At 45.1% G+C, this 21,394-nt stretch overlaps 1 protein-coding gene across 1 annotated transcript in view; it reads right to left on the reverse strand.

Annotated features, from left to right (window-relative positions):
* LOC147883873 (acid phosphatase 1-like) overlaps positions 1-20,881 on the reverse strand; it is a 30,145-nt gene extending 9,264 nt beyond the window's left edge. Inside the window, exons 1-3 of the mRNA XM_087398992.1 lie at positions 20,562-20,881; positions 19,588-20,062; positions 9,928-10,137 (exon numbers count right to left, since the gene is read on the reverse strand). Coding sequence (XP_087255118.1) covers positions 9,928-10,137; positions 19,588-20,062; positions 20,562-20,676 — 800 coding nt within the window. The 5' untranslated portion in view covers positions 20,677-20,881. The remainder of the gene's footprint in view (positions 1-9,927; positions 10,138-19,587; positions 20,063-20,561) is intronic.
* Between the last annotated feature and the right edge of the window lie 513 nt (positions 20,882-21,394).

The raw sequence follows: 21,394 nt of genomic DNA on the forward strand, positions 1-21,394 counted from the left end.
GTCACGTTTGGGTTATCTGCCGTCTCAATCTTTTTCAGATTTGCCTACTTGTGATCATTGCATATTTGGCAAGCATTCTGTGACTCCTCATAAGAGGAGAACTCCCCAGAATAGAGCACCGCTTGATCTAGTGCACACTGATTTGTGTGAGATGCCACAGTTATCACTAGGGGGTGCAAAGTATTTCATTACTTTTATTGATGATGCCACACGCAAAGTGTGGGTCTATTTCTTGAAGCATAAAAGCGATGCCTTAGATGCTTTCAAGAAGTTTGTCGCTCAGGTTGAGAATCGGACAGGTCGTAGGCTGAAATGCCTCACATCCGATAATGGCGGTGAGTATGTGTCACATGCTTTTGTACAGTTTTGTGAAGCTAAGGGCATTAACAAGAACTCACAGCCCCTCATAATGCATCTCAAAATGGTGTAAGTGAGCGGATGAATCGAACTATTCAGGAGAAGGTTCGATGTATGTTGTCTTATGCTGCATTACCCCATGGCTTTTGGGCAGAAGCCGTGCAAACAGCAGTTCACATTATTAACAGGTCGCCAAACAAGGCTTTGGAGTTGAAAGTGCCAGAGGAGGTGTGGTCTGGCAAGCCACCTTCATACAAGCACTTACGTGTGTTTGGCTGCGAGTGCTTGGCTCATGTACGCAAAGAACTGCGCACCAAACTGGAGCCAAAGTCTCTCAGATGCATCTTTATGGGTTATGGTGACGAAGGTGAAATGGAATACAGGTTATGGGATCCCGTTAAACGGAAGATTATACGCAGCAATGATGTCATCTTTAAAGAGGATAGTGTACACAAGGAACCCGTGCAACCTGTGGAATACAGGAGGGTTATTTATGATGATGTTGGACAGCAAAGAATGCCCTTTTATATGCAGCAGCAGGCTGCTGCAGATAACCCTGTTCAAGAGGATATACATGCTGGAAATCAGCCAGATAATTTTGCCAATGATGCACCACTGGATATGCCAGCAGATGGGGCTGTAGAACAGCCAGATATGGTGGTACAGCCACCCGTCATGCATGACGAACAGGCTGGACAGCAGCCTAATCCGGAACATTTTGTTAGGAGGAGCACCCGTGTACAACGGCCTCCTGCCAGGTTTGTTCCAAGAGCCAATAATGTGGCTGATTTTATCATGCTGACAGATTGTGGTGAGCCTTCCAGCTTCAAGGAAGCTATGGGAAGAACAGAGAAAAGGAAGTGGGAGAAAGCCATGCAGTCAGAAATGGACTCCCTACTTCAAAATGATACATGGGACTTGGTGCAGCTACCTGCAGGCAGAAAGGTTTTGCCATGCAAGTGGCTTTACAAAGTCAAAGTGGATTCAAATGCTTTACCGAGGTATAAGGCCAGATTGGTTGCCAAGGGATTTAAGCAGGAGAAGGGCATTGACTTTGATGAGATCTTTTCCCCTGTAGTCAAGATGACTACTTTGAGAGCAGTGTTAGCTCTTGTTGCTCATGAGGACATGGATTTATGTCAGATGGATGTGAAGACTGCTTTTCTTCACGGAGATCTACATGATGAGATCTATATGAGTCAGCCAGAGGGATATGCTGTTAAAGGGAAAGAGCAGCTTGTGTGTAAGCTCAAGAGGAGCTTGTATGGACTCAAGCAAGCACCAAGAGAATGGTACAAGAAGTTTGATGCTTTTATGCAGTCCCAAGGGTATCATAGGTGTGAGACCGATCATTGCTTGTACACTAAACGGGCAAAGGATGGCAGTTTGATGCTACTCATTCTATATGTGGATGACATGCTGATTGCCAGTAAATCTCAGCATGAGATTAGTGCTTTGAAGAAACAACTGCATAAGTCTTTTGACATGAAAGACTTGGGTGATGCAAACCATATTCTTGGCATGCGGATTACTCGTGACAGGTCCAAGGGACTTTTGTTTCTGTCACAGAAGGAGTACATTGACAAAGTACTGCAGAGGTTTAAAATGGAGGGGGGGAAGTCTATTAGTACCCCGTTGCCTCCACATTTAAAACTCAGCAGTAAGGACAGCCCCAGATCAGATGATGATAAGGCTGAGATGGCCAAGGTTCCGTATGCATCTCCAGTTGGTTCTTTGATGTATGCCATGGTTGCCACTCGTCCGGATATTGCTTTTGCGGTGGGAGTCATCAGCAGGTATATGGCAAATCCAGGCAAGCGGCACTGGGAAGCAGTGAAAGGTGTCTTGAGGTATATCAAGGGTACCAAAGACTTGTGCATATGCTATGGTAGGCAGGATGCATTGGTGCATGGTTTTACAGATTCAGACTATGCAGGGAATGCAGATAACCGGAAGTCTACTACCGGTTATATTTTCACATTTGCAGGAGGTGCTATATCATGGGTATCTCGGTTGCAGAAATGCGTTGCACTGTCAACCACTGAAGCTGAATATGTTGCAGCCACTGAGGCTTGCAAGGAAGCAATATGGCTTACTCGGCTGGTGGGAGATTTAGGCATCACAGGAGATATGCCAGTTTTGCATTGTGATAGTCAGAGTGCTATCATGTTGGCAAAGAATCCGGTCTTTCATCAGAAGACCAAGCACATAGATGTGAAATATCATTTCATCAGGGAGGTACTGGAAGACAAGCGACTTGAGCTTGTGAAGGTGCATACTGATGATAATCCTGCAGATTTACTCACTAAGAGCTTGCCTACAGAGCGGTTTGCACATTGCCGCCACATCATGGGATTAGGATGAGACCACTCTTATTTTATGGTCTTGTATACAGTAACTGTATATTGCTGTAATTTTTATTCTTTTCTCCCCTTTAGGCATATTGGCCTTTAGGTGGGAGGTTGTTGGGGTAAAGGCACATTGCCACCCCTTTTATTAAAGTTATGACACCTATGTCTGTCTTAAGACAGTCATAGGGGGAAAAACCTAATCCTAATAAAACTTAAGAGTCTGTGGTGTGGCTCATCACTACACACCCGCACATTTTGGAGTCTGCTCTCTCTCACTCTCTCCTTCTTGTACTTCTCCCACTCACCTTCCCCTCTCACTATGATCATATGTACATAGCATTAACCCAAAAGAGTGCTAAAAAGAAAAGGGTTAGAAACCCTAACCCTAACCCTAAAGAAATTTTATATATACCTTTGTAAGACTAGAATAAGTCCAATCATACAAATTTAGATTTTCTGTTGTCCTAAAGATCAAAAATCTACACAGAAAAGAAAAGAGAAAATAAAAGGGAATAAGAAAGAAGAAAAAAGAGGTAAACAAAAACTTTTAAAAAAAACAAAAGGAAGGCATACTTAGCAAGCAAAGCAACACTTATGTCGTCATCAGTGCCCAAGCATAAACAGCTATACTGGGTTTCTAAAGACCCGCGAAGTCTCTTGGGCAAACCCAGTGCTTACTGAAATATGTCAAATAAACAAAAGAGAAAGAAAACAAGAAATAACTCACTCTCACTCTCACTCTTATTTAAAACATAAAAGCTAAATGGTCCTTTACACTTATGTATTGTTGCCTACAAAGAGTCAAAAATACAATTCTAACTTAGAAGGCACAAGCATACTCAAACAAACTCTCTTTTGAAACTAAAAGAAAAACGGGCTATTCAGCTCCCCGCTTTTTGTTTTCAACTTATGTTCAATCATTCTAAACATACTTAAGGCCGATATACCATAGATAAAAGACTTCATATTTAAGATTGTGCGTACTTTTTTCATTATTTTCCTTGGATTATACCTCTTGTGTAATAGTAAAGTGATCAAATTACTACATTGAGTGATAAAAGACTCCTTAGTTGTATAAAGGTGGGAAAATCTATGGAATTGGGAAGAAATGACTCCATATTTTGCCAAGTCAGAAATGTTTGAGTCAATGTGAGGCATTTTTATAATGTGTAAACCACTATATTCAGGTTGTTCATGTTTATCATATATATCAACCTCTAATCCTATGGTAGATTGAGAAATTCTAAGATCTAAGAAAACACAAGAATCCCCTCTTGAAGTGCAGTTCAGTTCACAAGAGTCACGAGGATAGATTCCTTCTCCAAAAGCACTAGCGTCTTTGTACATAAAGTCTTGAAAGTTAGGAACATCTAGTACAAATAAATCATCTATAAAACGCCTAACTTGACCAAGCTTATGTAAAATGATAGGGCAGGTATTGATAGAAATAAGACGCTGCATAAACTCAAATTCATAAGTGAAAAGATAAAAGTTTGCTAAAAAGACGGGACAATTAGTGCCCATGGGGATTCCTATAATTTGTTGAAACAAAGAATCACCTATTGTGATGTAAAGATTATCTAAAAGAAAATCTATCCAAGAGCAAACATCTTCCACACTTACTACCTTTGTGTATCTTTTCTTTTTAGAACCTTTGTCATGATCTTTATTTTTTAGCCACAAGAAGTCAAAGCGTAAGGCTATTTTCTCAACTTTTAGCACTTTGCATCTATCTTTGTCAAATCTTAGATTGAAAACTTCAGCCACTAGCTTTTTTATTCTAAACTTCAGGTCTTTCAGCTCAATCTTTGTGTAAAGCGCCGTAAAATCATAGGTTTGAACGAGAATAGGAGACTCTTTTTCTTGAATGCTTCGAGAGGAAGTAAAAAATTTTACAACAGGAATCACTCCTACAAATCCAGCTTGAGTGCAAGGTGACATCTGCCTCTTTTAATAAGTCCCTCCAAAGTTCATGGACACTAGGCAACATGGCTTTGAAGTAGTAGCTTAGCCATTTTGAGACATCCGTCAAAGTAGTCTCACAAGCAGCTGCAATAAATCTTGGCTTTTTGGGAGTTTTGTGAAACTTCCAAGCAGCACAAAGGAAAGGTATACTTGGATTGCAAACAAACCCAGAAGACTTGCAAAAACTCTGATGTTTTGAGATCAAATCCTTTTGAGAAACTAAGGCAGGGCCATAAGTTTTGGCAAGCGAGTTTACTTCTCTCAAAAGACATTCTAAGTAAAACTTTTTGCAAATAAAAACAAAGTTATTGAAACATTTGTCCATATAAGAAACGACAAAATTCCTATGGAATTTTCGAAGAAGAGTTTCATCCTCTTTAAAAAGATGGTTACTTTGCTTTGAGCAATTAACCGAAGGGACTTCTTCTACTTTCAAAGCAACTTTCTTCAAAATCTTCCCTTTCCATTCTGATAAGATATTTTGAACTCCTAAACATTCTTCTAATTGCAAAACAAACTTTGAGATTCCCTTATCGATAGCTTTTAAAAGGCAAGACTCTTTAAAAGAGTACAATCGAAATTTCGTGCCTTTCATGAAAAGGTCTCTTAAGTTACTAGAAAGCAAAATTGAGGTATTAGCTGTGACTACATGTCCTAAATCAGCATCAATAAAGCTTGGGAATCTCTTAATTTTACGACAACAAGGTTCTCTAAGGATAGAAGATTTTGAATGCTCTAAAAGCCTTTTACCTATCTCTCCATAGTTGAAAGCCTTTTGTCCTAAAGTTTTTACATACTTCCAAACTACTATTGGATGCTTCCAAATTCTTCTCACAAAATGAGGGAGAGAATCCATTACTTCGGGAGACTTCAAAATTGAGTTTAAGCCTATCTTGTCAAGTGAGGGAGAAGTAAAAATACAAATCAAGAGTTCCTTATTTAAATAGACATCTTTGCTTTGAAAGGAAGCTTTTACTTTTAAGAAGCGATCCAACGAAGTTTTAAGTTGTATATAATGGGGCATATTTAGATTCAAATCCTCAAAAGAGAAGTTTTCCAAGGTGTATTGAAGTTTAAAAAGAACTTTGACATTATATTTTTCAAAAACTTTTATTGAAAAAAAACCCAGAGACATTAATCTATCTAGGTAGAGTAGTCTTCTTTTATAGTCTCGCGAACAAAAACTCTTGGAACTGAGGAAGTTAAAGGGACTAAAGGAGGGGGAAGTGGAGGAAGAGGAAGTGAGGGAGGCAACTCACGAACAACATGCGAGATTGCAGGAGAGCTAGGACAACCTTGTAACATAACTTTAGGTTTACATACGATGTTAGGTGTATGACTATGTTGGTAATGAGGAATGTTAAAGGGCAGCCAGCAAAGAGCCTCGAAATGCGTACAAGAGAGAAAGAGAAGGGCCAAAATCCGCATCCAATGAGGTCACGAACAAGGAGAAACAGCCGTACAGCCAGCGATCTGCCTTGAAATGCATAGAGAGTTGATCACGGGCTGAAGAAGGAAGCCGTATGCCAAGGAGCAACCTCCAAAATACGAGCTAGAGAGAGAAAACATGCATGCACATGCAAGGTCTTGGGCAGGTTGTCTTGCCACATCATCAATACCTCCAACCCACTCTTCTTGGTCACACTTGGTCCTAGTAAATAGTACCATTTGGGCCTAGTAAATATGCCTAGAACTAGGGTCCACTTTAACATTAGTGCCTAGGGAGTTTTAGGAGTTTTGGACTTTCTCTAGGCTAGTCCCCCAAAGCCAAGATAGTCACAGTTTGTTTGCCAACAAAAATTACGTCCCCGTGACATAACCCCCTCTTGAGACAGCAAACTATCTAGTTTGCTATTGAATATTATAGCAAATAAATAATAATGAAATAGGCACGAATAGCTCATACCACAATGTGCATCATCTGTAATATACAACTGCCAATGATCATATGGTCTAGGAAAGCGCGCTAGTCCATTCATATATCAATGCATCATCCATTTGGAGTGACTAGTACACTCATGGTAGAGGTCCCGTGGCAAAAATATTATCAGCAATCAGTTCCTCGGGTGAGACATGCATTGTTGCTAAGTGACCTCTAGATACCCTAGCTTGTTTGTTTGAGGTAGTGGAGGTGATACCTCCTCTTGAGTATCATGCAATTCTCCAGACCTTTGCTTTGTTGAGCTTGAACGAGCCTCAATTGCAGTTAGCTGAAGCTAACTGCTTCTAGATAGAGCTGCAATAACCCAGGTGAATCTGCCAGTACATCCACTTCGCATCCAGTGCAGAATAATTCTTGAACTTCGCCAGATAGCGACGAGAAACTCTACCTCTAATCTTTCTTTCCTTATGTGCCAAGATCTGCTCTAGAATCAAGATCTCATCTTGCTCTTTCACTTCAAGCTTTTCTGAACAAGTATGGAGAGGAGAGGAGAAGAGTGGAGATGAGGAGAGAGTGAACAACTAAAGAGCACACCACAAATGACTAATTGTATACTAGATTTGGGAAAATAAAGAATATATGCAAATTTCTTTAGGGTTAGGGTTAGGGTTAGGGTTTCTAACCCTTTCCTTTTTAGCACTCTTTTGTGTTAGTGCTATGTACATATGATCATAGGGTGTTGAGATGAATCCTCAACATCTTCCCTCAAGATCAACATTATGACCTTGGGACGAGTAACGACTGTGCAAGCAAGCCCCCCCCTAAATACTAGTCTCGCTCCTGCTAGAATTAGGGGATATAGCAAGGGAGAAACTGCCTTGGGATGGGCAGGGAGAGTGCAAGCAAGTTCCTCAAATCGGATCGTTTGACCTTACCGAACAACATTGGAAATACTAGTGATGGTCTTGTCTCTTTGGTAGGTGATTTAGTTGGGTCTAGCTCAGTAAATCAAAACAAAAAAGTTAGAAGAAACATTTATAGAGAAAGGTTTAACTTTTTAGCTAGGTCAAACATGAATAATCTTCATGATTTTGGGGAAGGTAACATTAATTGGTCTAACTTTAAGGCTTTATTAGTTAGCACTCATTATACTAATAATAAAATAAGAATTCTTAATAAACTAAGACGTCTTAAAAACAAGCATCTCAAGACTTCTGTTTCTATTAGTCCTATTCATGCCACGCAAGTAATTTATGTTGTCTATTACATACATAGTAGTAATATGCTTTATGTAGGACAAACCTATAGGACAGCTTTTATTCATTTTCAAGAACACGTTAGGGAAGCTAGAAAAGTTCATAGGAAGAATTACTTAATTGAGAATTCAAAACCCTTATATGCGGCAATGGCAAAGTTTGGTTTCGAATCTTTTCGTTGCTTTCCCATTGAGCATATAGAGGGCCATTTTAATAATGCCAAGGATTTTTACAAGGCTACTCGTCCTCGTGAATTGTTTTGGATGAGAACTTTACACACTTTCTTCCCAAGAGGTTTTAATTTGGAAGGAAAATCAACTCTTTGTAAAAATAAAAGAACCCTTTGATGTGGAGAACTCTCCTCTCCTGCCCCGTAAGCATTTCCACGCCTGAATTCTGCCCCTCTCTAAGCTGCTGATTTCTCGTACTGGCCTCTTGCTATGTGGATATGCTGCCTCTCAGAGGTGTTCCAGTTTGGAATCGAGTCCCTGGGAGCTAATTCGATGCCTTTTGGAGCTGATTCGAATTTATTTGCTGCTGTCTTCCGACTCCTTTGTGGCTGAAGGTCGACTATGCACTACTAGGGGCCTGGACAAAGGATAGGTGCAAGGCCAGAGATCTGTTAGAAATCGGCCAACAGAGGGTATGCACAACGGAAGACTGAAAGAATAGCCCACGAGCTCACACAGTGTGTGTGGGGAGTGGAATCACAAACTTCTTGAACTTCATCAAATAGATGTGCAGACTCATCAATAGACAATGATCCAACCTGATATCGAAGCTACCAAAACAATATATTTCCGTCCAAAAATATGGACACAACAAAAGAGAGATAGATCTAAAGTCCCACTAGAGTGTGGTCCTTTGATCTTACCACAAGGTACTTCTACTATCTGCCGGATATCTCTAGACTCGAGCCCGCGTGCTCCACCTCAAGTGTATGTAGATTCTCCGTCCTTTGACCTCAGCTCCTTGCTGTCCTAGGAGACAGCCAAGGTACCAACCCTCTTGAGCTCTGTCTGCAGCAACTCTTTGCCCTTGCTTTGCCTCCTGAATGTAGGCCAAAGGTGGGGCTTGTGCTGCTTCTTCTGCTCCTGGATTTGCTGGAGTGCTGGATGATGAATGCCCTTCCAAAGGGCTGCTTTTATAGGCCTCTAGGGCCCCTTGCAGTAGCCGACTGGCCTGCCCTAATATGGCCGACCAGTCTGCCACAGAAGCAACCCCACAGGCCCCCTTTTTATTGGGCTGTGGGCACTTCTCTAGGGCTGTGTGCTGGCCGACCTGGTTGGCCAGCCGACCAGCCAGCCCAGCCCTATTTAAGGGCAGGGCCATGCCCATATGCAGCTCCTTTTGGCTAGCTCTGCTTGGTCATATACCTGCCTACAGTCTCATGCCATGCTGCCATACTGCAGCCGTACCTGCGCTGATGTCACCCGCCACGTGTCGCTACGTAGGCCTGTTTGCAGGCTATGACCCTACCCACTACCCTCTCCACTTGGCCCGCCATGCAGGCGCCTGCAGTTGTGCCATCTATTGCCTCTACCAGGTCCTTCTTCAGCGCCTGGATCCCATGATGTATGCTGCCCACATGCGAAGTATTTGGGCCAATCTGTGTCTCTTGTGTATGGTTTATGAGCAGGGGCATTCTAGCCTCCCTTCCAGTGTTTTGAAGTTTATTTCTCATTGGTTCTAATTATAGGAAGTGCCTGAAAGTGATGCATTATGGTTGTAATGAATGTCGATGACAAGTTAGTTGTGGATTACTGCCCTTTAGTTTGCTAGAGCCCGGTTTCATTAGAACATCAGGAAATCCAGCTTCACTAATCTACACAACCTCAAATGTCTCATTTCTCTATTTGAACAAAAGTAACCTTACCAAAAGATACCACAGCCATTCAACAAATCATATAGCCCTACACCAATAAAGGTATGGATAAAGTCGCACCAAATAAAGTACCAAATTTCCACAAAAACAAATGGCCAGAATCGGCTTAAAATTATCATTTGGTGTGCCAAAACATGGGTGGAGTAGAAGCAACAACTGTGACAATACTAACAGGTCATTTCTGCAAATATGAGAAGAGAGCATTCATCAGCCTTCACACTTTTATCTTACCTTAATATCAGCAATGTCCAGCCTTCATACCCAGCTGCAATTAGATTCTGTGCAGTTGTATTCCATTCACTCTTTGGTCTCTCAGAAAGGAAGACAATGTTCCAATTTGCAATACGAAGTTCCTGATATAGATCTAGCAGGGATCTCAGTGCAGGAGCCTTCGCTTCCTTCATCCATGCATACCACATGGGGTCCAAAATGTCCCCAACCCTGATAAGTAATGTTCATTCGATAATCAATTTAATTTGGGATACTCAACACATAGCTCTCTCTCTCTCTCTCTCTCTCTCTCTCTCTCTTACGATTGATTGCTACTACAGCCAACCTTAACACAGCTGAATAAATGGACTGAGCTTCCCCCTCCGCCCGTGGTGGCCTGACTGCCCGCTGCCTGCTGCTCCTGGCTGCTCTGCTGCCCGCTGCTCCTCCTCGCCGCCCTTCCGCCTTGCTTCTCCTCCGCCTTGCCTTCTCCCCGCCATCTCGCTGCTCCTTTGGCCCCCACCACTCCTCCTGCCCCTTGCTGCTCCTCCGCCCCCGCTCTGCCCTTCCTTCTCCCCACCTTCTCGCCTCCCTGCCTCCTATCCCTTCCGCCTCGCACCTCCTTCTCCTCTCCTTCCTCTCTCCTTCCCCTTCTCCCTTCTACCTTCCCTTCCGCCCTCTCTACCTCTCTCCTCCACCTCTTCGCCTCGCCTCCCCCTTGGATGCCCTTCTTCCTCTCCCCCCCTTTTTTTCTCATCTTCCTCCCTGCAGCGGGAGCATTTGTGCTTGTTAAGGTGAAAGAAAATCTTGGTGGTGACCCTTGGTTTGGCCAAAGGGGCTGTATGGCAGCACCCTCGACTCCCATAGCCGTTAAGGTTCTTCTTTCCCCAGCTCACAAGCAACAGGTACAGCAGGTAGTTCAGTCCCTCCAAGACAAGGCGCTCGTGGGCAGAATTGTGGGCCTCACGCCTACACAAAGACAGGTGCAAGAGTGGATCCAAGCGAGCTTGACATTAGAGGGCGACCACATCCAGAAGGTCACCATCTATGGAAGAGGCGTTTTCCTCATCTAGTTGAGCTCCCCCGACACTCGTGGAGCAGAGCCCCATCCTCCTTAGCCCGCATCTAGTTTACCTCTTTCCTTGGTATCATGGGTTTACAGTGGAGGACATGGGCACGACACACCATGTTCCCCATTTTTCGGTTACGCTTCGCTTCCCAGGGCTCCCCAAGAAGTATTGAGCCATCCTCCCCTCCATTGATCGGGCATTTGGCACTGTGCTCGAGTCCCCGCCACAATCAGCTGCCTCAGTTTAAGCAAACGATGGAGTCCCTTGGATCAGACTGGTGGTTGAGGGCCCAAAGTCCCTCCCAAAGGTGATCCTCCTAGAGACCCTTGAAGGGGGCACACTTTGCCAACGTGTGGAGATTTTTGGGCTACCTGGCCAATGTCTTCGGTGCACACAAATGGGTCACCTCGCCAAAGATTGCCCCCGTGGCCACCCCCAAGCGCCTCCAGAGCCAACAAACCAGAGTCCTGCATCCCCTCAGACAGGAGCGACAGGAGTCTCAAACCCCCTGGGTGATCCCTTCAGAAGGAAACTAGACCCAAGTTAAAAAGAACTAGAATGCTTGGCCAGCTAAGTATATTGAAAGTTTCTAATAATAGGCGTGCTGATCTACCCGCTTAGAATGTGCCACGTGGCTTCGTAGGATTTTAGCCTCCCTCCTTTCCCCTTCACTCCCCACCCCCCTAGGTTCCCCCCGCCCCCCTTGCCCCCGCTGCTGTGATGACTCTCACCACCTTCCCCCCTGCCTCCTCTTGCCCCCGCTGCTCCCCTCTCCACCTCCGTAGTAGGTTCCTCAGCCCTCCCTCCCTCCCAGGCTTCGACACCCCTGCCAGCAAGCAAGGGTAAGACAACGTCCCCTTTTGCTCCCTCACCGCAACATCAAGCCCATCCAGGGAGGGAGCCAGAGGGATGGGGCTCGTTCTCCAAGTCGACCACCCCCCACCTCCAACCACGGCACCCCTTACCGCAGTACTTCCGGAGATTGGGACCCTAGAATTACCTGAAGATCCCGGCCTCCTATCCTTTACCGCTGGAGAAGTGGACCCCAGAGGTGTTTGATGCTATTATGGGAGACCAGATTGCACGCATGATGGACGAGTGGATGGGAGCACGGGGACTGCATCTTTGGTACGCCCATGGTGCGAAGGTGAATTTTCAGCTGAGCTTCACGCGAGAGGAGCCGATGTGTGGTTTGGGGGTAGGAGTTATCAGATTGCCGCTTGAGGTAACGGTGGATCATGCATACTACTGGCCCCTCCAGAAGTGTGCAGCGGTCCGGGGTGGAAGTCTCCTTCATGATAAACAATATCCACCCTAGTACATCATCACACAGACACGGACTATTCACCCTCAAAACCCCAGCAAAGTCACTTAAGGCAGTCTTTCTGGAACAAGCACCCACTCACAGGAGAGCCTTGTTCTCTGCACCCCTGTCCTCATGAGCTGGACCATAGTGAGTTGGAACGTGCACGGACTCCACGACCGTGCTCGTAGTCAGCCGCAATACCTAATACTCCGACAAGAGTTGCAGAGGGCCGTGGTAGGGCAGATAGTGGACATTCTTTTGATCCAAGAGCATATGTTCTCAGTAGCAGACATCAGACGGCGTCACCTCCAAGGAGGTCCGGAGACGTGGTCCCCTGCAGTAGGACGGAGCGGAGGGGTCTACATCTCGGTTTCACAGACTTTGGCTCCAGATGTCTAAGATCAGGGCGAGCTTATCCCAAGACGGGCAATTTGGATGGGAGTCAGGACGGGAGAGTCCAAGATTGGGATCATGAACGTGTATGCCCCAACGTGCAAACAGCACCACCCGGCCTTTTGGAGGAGGCTGACAGAGAATCTTCCGGATGTGGACTCCTAGATTGTTGGAGGGGACTTCAACAACCTGGAGTTTGGGGGGGAAGACAAGCAGGGCGGCGCCTCTTTCTCTGAGATGCCAGCAACAGAGCGTAGCACCTAGGAGCAGTTTGTTTTCATGATCAGTGGTAGGGACCCGTGGCGAGAGCCAAATTTCAGCAGGATACCTAGCAGCCCCCTATTCTCTTTCAGACAGAGGAGACACGATGGACTGCCTGAGAGACTAGACCGTTTCTACGTTGGGGATTGAGCACTGCACAGAGACGGCTCTACGGGGATTTTGGCAGGTATCACAATGTCAAACCACTCTCCCGTAGTACATTACTTAGAGCAGCCCCATCGGGACCTCCCCCAGAAGGCCGCATTCCAGAGGACCTTCTGTAGAACGAGGAGATCCAGGCCTTTCCTCTCTCGCGCTTGGTCCGCCAAGGCTGCCCACTTGCTCCCTTCCTCTTCTTGTTCGTGGCGGAGGCTTTGGGATACTGCTTGAGATCACAGGTGGGATCTCACAACAAAAACTTGAATGCCAACTCTCCAGATATGGAGAGGATATGCATAGATACTCAGCCAAAAAAATCTCATAAATAGAGGTAATGTCCACGTACAAAATATAGCCAAAACTGTGATAACACCATCAGCAAACATACCTTTTAAGGAAGAGCCAAAAGGACACAACCCGTCAGATCCTACCCCAAGTGGACACTCACGCGAGGGCCGCAGACACATCCTCTCTCTTCGACATGGGGAAACAGACCACTGGCCAAGCATCACCAAACCAAGTCTCAAGGGTATGTATCCTCAATATGTTTCATTGAAGATTTCAATAGATTGCTTTGGGATGAGTGTTTGTAAAGGTGCTCTCAGTTCAATGGAGAGTGGAGAGTACAGACAGAGAGGGGTCTCTCAGTGCGGACACTTTCGATGCCTGTTGCAAGATTGTCCTTGACAAGATTGACTTGCTAATCACCGGAAGTGATTAGGAAGTTTCCTCAGACACGCCCAATTGCATGATGCTGGAAGGACAATCTTGTCAAAGCCTCTATGGTGAAGACAATGGATCTGGAGCATTGACAAGAGACTGTCTTACTCCAGAATTGGCTGGAGGGATTCCTACCAGTGGGGATAACCTTGGAATCTCATTATGTGGTGAATCAAGAGAATGGCGCCGGTTGCATGTCAGGTTAAAACAAAGCTGGGATCTTTGGTACCTAGCAAGTCTGGTCGGTTCCTATCTTCTGAGGGGAACTATTGGATGGTTTTGTTTGTGCCATGGGGTATTAGTGACTTCAATGTTCCAGACTGGACCCGGTGCAACGCGAAGAACTTCTCGGAGATACTGAAGGACTGGGATTCAGGGCCAGATAAAGAGGACTTCCTTGACTTGTTCCTAGAAACTCGTGCAAAGGAGCTGATGGAACGGTTCTTTAACAAAGTTGGTGTTTGGCCAGAGCATGTCATTGAGAGGGGGTTTTGGAGATATAGGGTCAATGCACCACCTAGGAGCCCCCAAATGAGGAGAGCTCAGAGTGACACCTACATAGGAATGTGGGTGGACCTATATGGGGAAGGGATGATGCTGCCATGTGGGCAGCAACATGGCTGTCACATGGGCACCAGATCAGAGTCCTTTGTGTTGTTTTGGGGCAGCCCACTGGGCCACCAAGTTCAGCATGGAGGGCAGACTGTCTGCCCACAATTTAAGGCAGACTGGGAGGCTGGAGCAGTCCCGGCCATGTCACCATCGATGAGGCCTTGGAACTGGTGCAGGAGCAGCATACAATGGGGGGCTGGGCCCATTTTTAGGCCTGGCCCCCAGTTGGCAGGACAGCAGACCAAGTTGTGTCTGCAACAGGTAATGCACAGCAGACCAAGTCAGGCCACCAGGAGCAGACTCAGTCGGGGCAGAAGACTGTCCAGGTCGGCAGCAGGGGCAGACCAAGTCTGGTGACAAGACTGTTTGGCCAGTTCCAGGCCTATATAAAGGCCTCCCATGAAGGCATTCAAGTCATTCCTGCAAACCAAAGATCTGCTGGAGACATAGTGGAGGGCAGGAGTGCAGCAGTGCACCTAGCAATCGACATCAACAGTACGACATACACGGAGTGTCCTTGCAGGAGCAGAAGTCCAAACATCTGCAGTTCGCCCAGGGATAGATCTACTCACAGTGGGGGAGCATAAGGGTTGCAGCAAATGGAGCTTTGTTTGCAGTACATATTGGAGCATACCCTTGCAGGAGTGCTCAAACTTGAGCAGCTACAGCGAGGCACATGGCAGAAGAGGAGGAGTTTCCTTCAAAGGGTGCAGCAAAACAGAGCCTTGTTTTGGCCTCAGGGAGGTGTTGTTACATATGTTGGCAAAGGTTTTTTGTACTTGAGATTTACCAAATATATCTATTCTGTTTTGGCTGTACATCGAAGTTCTTTTGTTGCCCTCTTTACATCTAAGTAAGCACATGTTTCAGCTGTGTTCTATTAAGTATCTTGTGAGTTTGGGTGAATCTTCTGCTGTGTAGGAGTGTTGGCCTCAAGCAAGCAACCTCCCTCTACTTTTCTAACCCTCCCAAGGACATCAATAGAGTATCACAATTCACACTTCATTTTTCTCTTCAAAGCACATTAGGTGTTACAAGCTATGCTAATAGCCCCCTGCCCATCGTTCATTTTCTCCTCGACGGCCGGATGTTAGGTTCTGCTTGGTTCTAGCAATCTCACAAGATTCTTGGCCAAAGTAACGCAAGACTGATTATCACAACCACCACGAGAAGCTAGAGTTTGCCTTAGTTTCTGCTTGGTTCTAGCAATATCACAAGATCGTTGGCCAAAGTAACACAAGACTGATCATCACAACCATAAGGAGCTGAAGTTTGCCATGTTATCTTAAGATCACCAGGCAAGCTCTAAAGCCATATGTCTTCACAATCCTACAGTCACTGCTATATACTCAGCCTCAGTGGAGGAGAGAGCGAGGCTGTTCTATTTCTTTCTCACCCAAGAGATATTGCCATTGCTAAGAGAAAAAGTGTAGCCTATCACTCTCCTTGAATAGTCTTCAAGCTGAGATCTTGGATGTTGCATCTATCTTCTGTGACGTGGACATGGTTACAATCATCACCCATGGCTGCAACTGAATGTAAAGTCTTTTTTAACACATTTAAACTCATCCCAGTCAGATAAATCCCAGAACGTGCCCCAACTCATCCTCTAAAAACACAACATATAGTGCACTTTCAATTGTCAATCATAAGGTTGAAAACCTTAAATTCATTCCAGTCACAAATTCTTCATGTGAAGCCAAGACAAGGATAGTGTCATTTCCCTTCACCTTGAAAGGACTGCTTGAAAGACTGTGAACAACCCCTCTTTCAGTTTGCTAGCACCTGTGTCTTAACAACCAAGCATTATCATATGTTCTTTGGGAGAACGAGCAATATGAAGATGCTCACCCTCGAGCTCATTGCAGCCTGAAAAAGTTCAGCTGTAAACAAGTTTCTGACACATAATAGACTTGACTCAAAATTATGGAAGCGAGCTTCTTATCATCAATCCTCTCATAAATGCATTGATAATAATCGTGACCTCGAGAGAGATTCTAGGGAATTAATGATTCCAAAGGTCACTTACTTAACCTCACCACTACGTGATCTGTGGATAGTGTGCCGCTTGAAGAATAAAAAGAAAACATCTCTTGCGTGTTTCTAGGAGACAATCACGCTAAGTGGCAGTCAGTTTGAGTTGCAAAACTCTCTAGTTAAATGCAAATAAAAAAGTGATGGTTCTTTTCATGTTCAATGTCTCCCTTGTAGTAATAGCCGATTGTACAAATGCATGCTTACGCTTACTGTGAAATAATTGACCTGTTACATCCCTATTGGTACTACTAAGGGATTAACCATGATTGGATGATCTAGGATTAAGGCCAGATGTATCCAAGATCTGAATAGACCTAGGGTTTAGGAATAGTCGAACCCAATGCTAGCAATGGGTGAGACTAGGCTAATCAGTACTAATATCAGTCAAGGGTTATAATGCAATCTGTTGAGGGGTCCGAATAGACCTAAGGTTGAGACCGGAGCTAGCAAGGATGAGGTTTAGATCCTATGGATAGAGCTGTTCCAAGAAAGCCAAGGCTAATCTAAGAAAAACTAGGCTTAGGAAAAGCAGGCTATTTGGGGGATGGCTTCTATCGCTGGAGTGAGGCACCAATAAAAGCCAAAGCTGGGCTTATAAATACGAGCCAAGCGCTCAGTATTTGGGATGTCCCCACGGAAGAGGTGTTTCCTAAGGACATGGCAAGGAATATTAGCTTAGTGTAAGGGGTATGCCGTATGGGACCTTCAAGTGGACTAGTTTCCTTGGTGGTCTAGACCGCAAGGTCCGGTGGTTCGAAAATAACGATCCTGAGGCTGAGAGGAGAGCTGGTTAGCTCACCCCTTAGGGATATGGTTACCTGATGGTTATAATTATTTGCTGTGGTTTGGCAGGTCAACAGATTCTTAACAAAATAATTTGATGATTGCCAACGTTTAGTTTTTGCATGGCAAGAGCTATGTGTTGACAAAGAATTCTGCACAGGATTTCACCTATGAGAAGGAGGATGAGCTGCTGCAATCAGCCTGAGAGCTGATCAGCTGGCAGCATATTGACGATTGCCCAAGCTGGGGCTGAAATGCCACGATCAGCCCAAGGGCTGATCAGGTAGCTGACTTGGGTGAATCACTGAAGCCTTAGCCAAAGCTGATGGGTGCTGGTCGAATGCTGGTTGACAGCAGAACTGTCCACAATTAGCATGTGGTGTCTTAGGTCACCTTATCTATCCCACCAGTACCTTATCTGCCAGTCTTTGCGATAATCTAGGCAAGGAAAGGATTGAACAAGCGGCTGTTTTATTTTGAACAGAGAATCGGCTTGGAAGCTGGTCCAAACTAAAAATAATGCATCCTTCTTTAAGGGAGCTTTTCCTTTGATAGCATCGATCCCAAAAGGGGCTCTAGAGCTAAGGGAAAAAGGCCAATGGATTTGCTTGTTTTGAGGCATGCAGCTTTTAACAGAAAAGCAGTGGCTTTTCTTGTCCATGGGCTGCCTATCCTAGAAGCTCCTAGCTTTTAGGCTGTGGGTTCTTGGTCAAAGGAACCCTACCCTAAAAGATATCACCTATTTTAGAAAAGGCCCTTTATTTATTGAAAGCATTGGCTTTTCAAGATTACCCTATTTTAAGATCCAAGCCCCTATCATGGACAGCACATCTCCGATTGCTCTCTCGACTAAAGTAGGCTTTCTTTACTTTTTTTTAAGGGTGCTGGCTCGTAGCAGCATGGAAGCTTGATTCCATGTGGTGAATTGACTCAAGGAGTGCAGATGAGGCACATGGCAACAAGATTAAGTCGCCAATCTGCGTGAAGCTTTGGTCGGCTGAGAAACATGATCTTCTCTGGCTGTTTGTGTCAAGGGCATCTGTCTGTTAGATGGCTGAGAAACATCATCTTCTCTGGCTGTTTGGTGATGGGCATCTGCACCCCTTGCTGGCCCACAGGAACAATAGTAGACCTGATATACAATCAGCAGCTGTATAGGCTGTACGGCAGCCTGCAGAATGGTGCAGGTGCAGGAACGGGCTCAACGGCTGACATCAAGCCTATTAGGTCAGCACGCTGATGTGGCAGGTCGGCACAAACAGCAGTTGGAGCAAGTAGAAGGTCAGCCAGTCTGTGAGTGTGCATAATTGGGTCCTTGAATATAATCGAGTAGCGTGAGACCCTCCTCCATATTTCGTCGCCGGCTCTTTTCGGGTAGGAAGGAGGTTACATGTGGCTAGACCATAGGGCCTACGACCCCCATAAGCAATGTGATTCTAAGGGCTTTGTGCCACAAGGCACCCAGCCCCAACATAATATTGCAACAAGGCTCTATTAAACAAACGACCCACCCACAAAAAACAGCACATAGAACTAATTGACGACCTGTGCATGCAGAGTGGGATGTCTCTTGTGGCACTCCTTGTAGCAGTTACTAGTGATGATGGTACGTTGCTCTCTGAGTGGCCTGACCTCAGGTTCCGTCCAAGGGAGGTGTTGGAGGTGTAGTGGCCTAATGGTGTGGGCTAAAAAGACGCAAACATGCATCATTCTCACATGCGGTAAAGAAGCCTCATTGAATATAATGGGGTGGCTTGAGACCCTCCACACCCCGCCGGCTCTGTTGGGGTGTGGAGGAGGTTACACATGGCTAGGCCTCAGGGTATGGGACCCCCCATAAGCATAAACCATAAACTCCAAAGCAATATGAATATTGAGCTTTGCATAAACCATAAACTCCAAAGCAATATGAATATTGTCCCACATAAATTTGCACAAATTTGCATGCAAAAAAAAACGTGTTTCAAAAGTCCAAACGTTGGAAAACGTTTGAAACGTTTCAAAAAATAAGAAATGTGTTTCTTTGTAACTATGGACTACGACTCCAGCTCTATTCCCATATGATATGGGTTCACTAGAGTACCAGACCAGGAGTGTATGAAATTATCCCAAACGTTGGACGACATATATTACGTTTTTTAGCAAGAGACAAGATACGTGTGCATCCCTATCTTGGGAAGCTAATCAAGTCCCAAAGTCTTTATGGAGCCTCTCAACTTCACATCTCCCAATTTCTATTTCTTCTTAACAATTCTATTATTCCCATTGTTCTTTCTTCCTTTCCTGCATTATGGAAGGTGAGTGCTGGGCCATGGAAGAGGAAGGTGGAAAGAAAAGTACTTGTCATGATGATCCCAATAGTAAGGTAAATTAGATAGAGCTGTTTCATCAACGTCCAAAACTACGGCATATTTTCCGTTGTCGCCTAATGCCAAAGTCCTGAAATATTGTTTTGCTGATTCAACTGCTGCTTCAAAGTCCCTGAGATACTGGCCCCCACGAACATAATCAGAAACGTGGCTTTGGCAACGTAAAGGAACCGTCCATCCTTGAAGATTATTTAGCTCTGCATTCAGTTGGAAGCTAGAACAATAATTTGTAACCATTGGCTTTTGTACGTTCAGTGCCGATTCCTGATTGTGTTCACAGGATGACAACATCACAGCAAGGGTGATGATGACTGTCACGAGAACAATGCCCACAATGGCTATAGCTGAGATAAGTATGGTCAAAGCCAGAGATGATACGAAGATCCCTGATCCATCTGTGAGACTGAAGCGGCTTCCAAACAAGCTTCCATATTGGCTTTCATAACCTACACAATCCACAAGACATATTGACATCACGGTCTGCATGCGAGGCACTCCCATTCAAATGAAGGATTGAGAATCTAACGCATAGGAAGTCATGTGTAGCAACAAACTAACCACTACAATTGCTTTTTGTTTTCTTTTTTGGCACAGGAGAAGAGGGGGGGTTGCTGAGGTGTTTGGGGGGGAGGGGAGCAACCATCATCTGGCTGAGGTATAGTATAGTCACGATAGTCACGTCACAAAAGCAATCCCAAGAGAAAAAGTGAGTCTATTTTCAAAAAACCTAAGAAACTTGCAATGCTACAGTGAAGGGCATCGAGCTTGAGTAAGCGATCAGAGTGGGGAAGGGATTGGATGGCAGATCGACAAGTAATGCAGAGAAAGCAAGCTGAGAGAGGGGTTGAGAAAATGTCACTAAGCCAGGAAAAAATCAAATTGACGTAAAAGCAAAAGATGGGTCCTGGAGTCAACTACGGAGTGAGGGAACAGAAGGAAGAGCACCTGAACCACCGGCACTGAGGAGGCTTTGAGTGGACATATTGTTCTCGAATCGGAAGGAAGGAGGAGAAGGGAGGGTGGTGGTGGTGGAGGGTTCATCGGGTTCGGAGGAAGCCATGATGCGGGGAGGCAAAGTGAAGATGCGAGAGGAAGCTAAGTCATGGGGAAATCCAAGGGAGGAGGGAGAAGGGCTAAGCAGAGAGCTTGCCAGAGTGATGAGCAAAAAGCTCTGATGAGCAGGTGCAATGCTGGAGAGTGAAGACGAAGATCCAATGAAAGCCCAAACGCAGGGAGGAGTTTGTGGCAGGGGTCGCCTCAATTAGCGCACGGCGCGTGGACGTCAGACCCTGCTTACGTGGGAAAAAAAGCGATTGCTGACATGGCCAATAGCCCTCGTATGACCTTCCCTTAACAAGCGGCCCACCCCCCACTGAATCACAAGCATTCCGTGACACTCTCTCTCTCTCTCTCTCTCTCTCTCTCACACACACACACACTCCCCTTGTAAATTGACTCTCTCTCTCTCTCTCTCTCTCTCCCCCTCTCACTTACATGGACCATCTCAAAGGCTTCAACCTATTACCTATTAGTACCAAAAGTTTTTTGTTATCCCTAAACCTTTCTAAACTTCCTCTTCAACTATGGCATCTTTGCCTTCCCCTCAATCCTCCACCCTCCTTTTTCTTGCCCATAATGATGGGTTAAGGTAAGAAAAATAGCACCGTATATCTAGTATATCTAGGATGAGACATTGCTAGGCATTTGTCATTGTCAATTATGATTGACATGTCTATCTTTCCTCCATCCTTCTTTTTCTTTCCCAAAATGGCTACAAT

This window comes from Dipteris shenzhenensis, chromosome 27 (genome assembly GCF_047967505.1).
Source record: "Dipteris shenzhenensis isolate YYH24624 ecotype China chromosome 27, Dip_SZ_1.0, whole genome shotgun sequence".
Lineage (NCBI taxonomy): Eukaryota > Viridiplantae > Streptophyta > Polypodiopsida > Gleicheniales > Dipteridaceae > Dipteris > Dipteris shenzhenensis.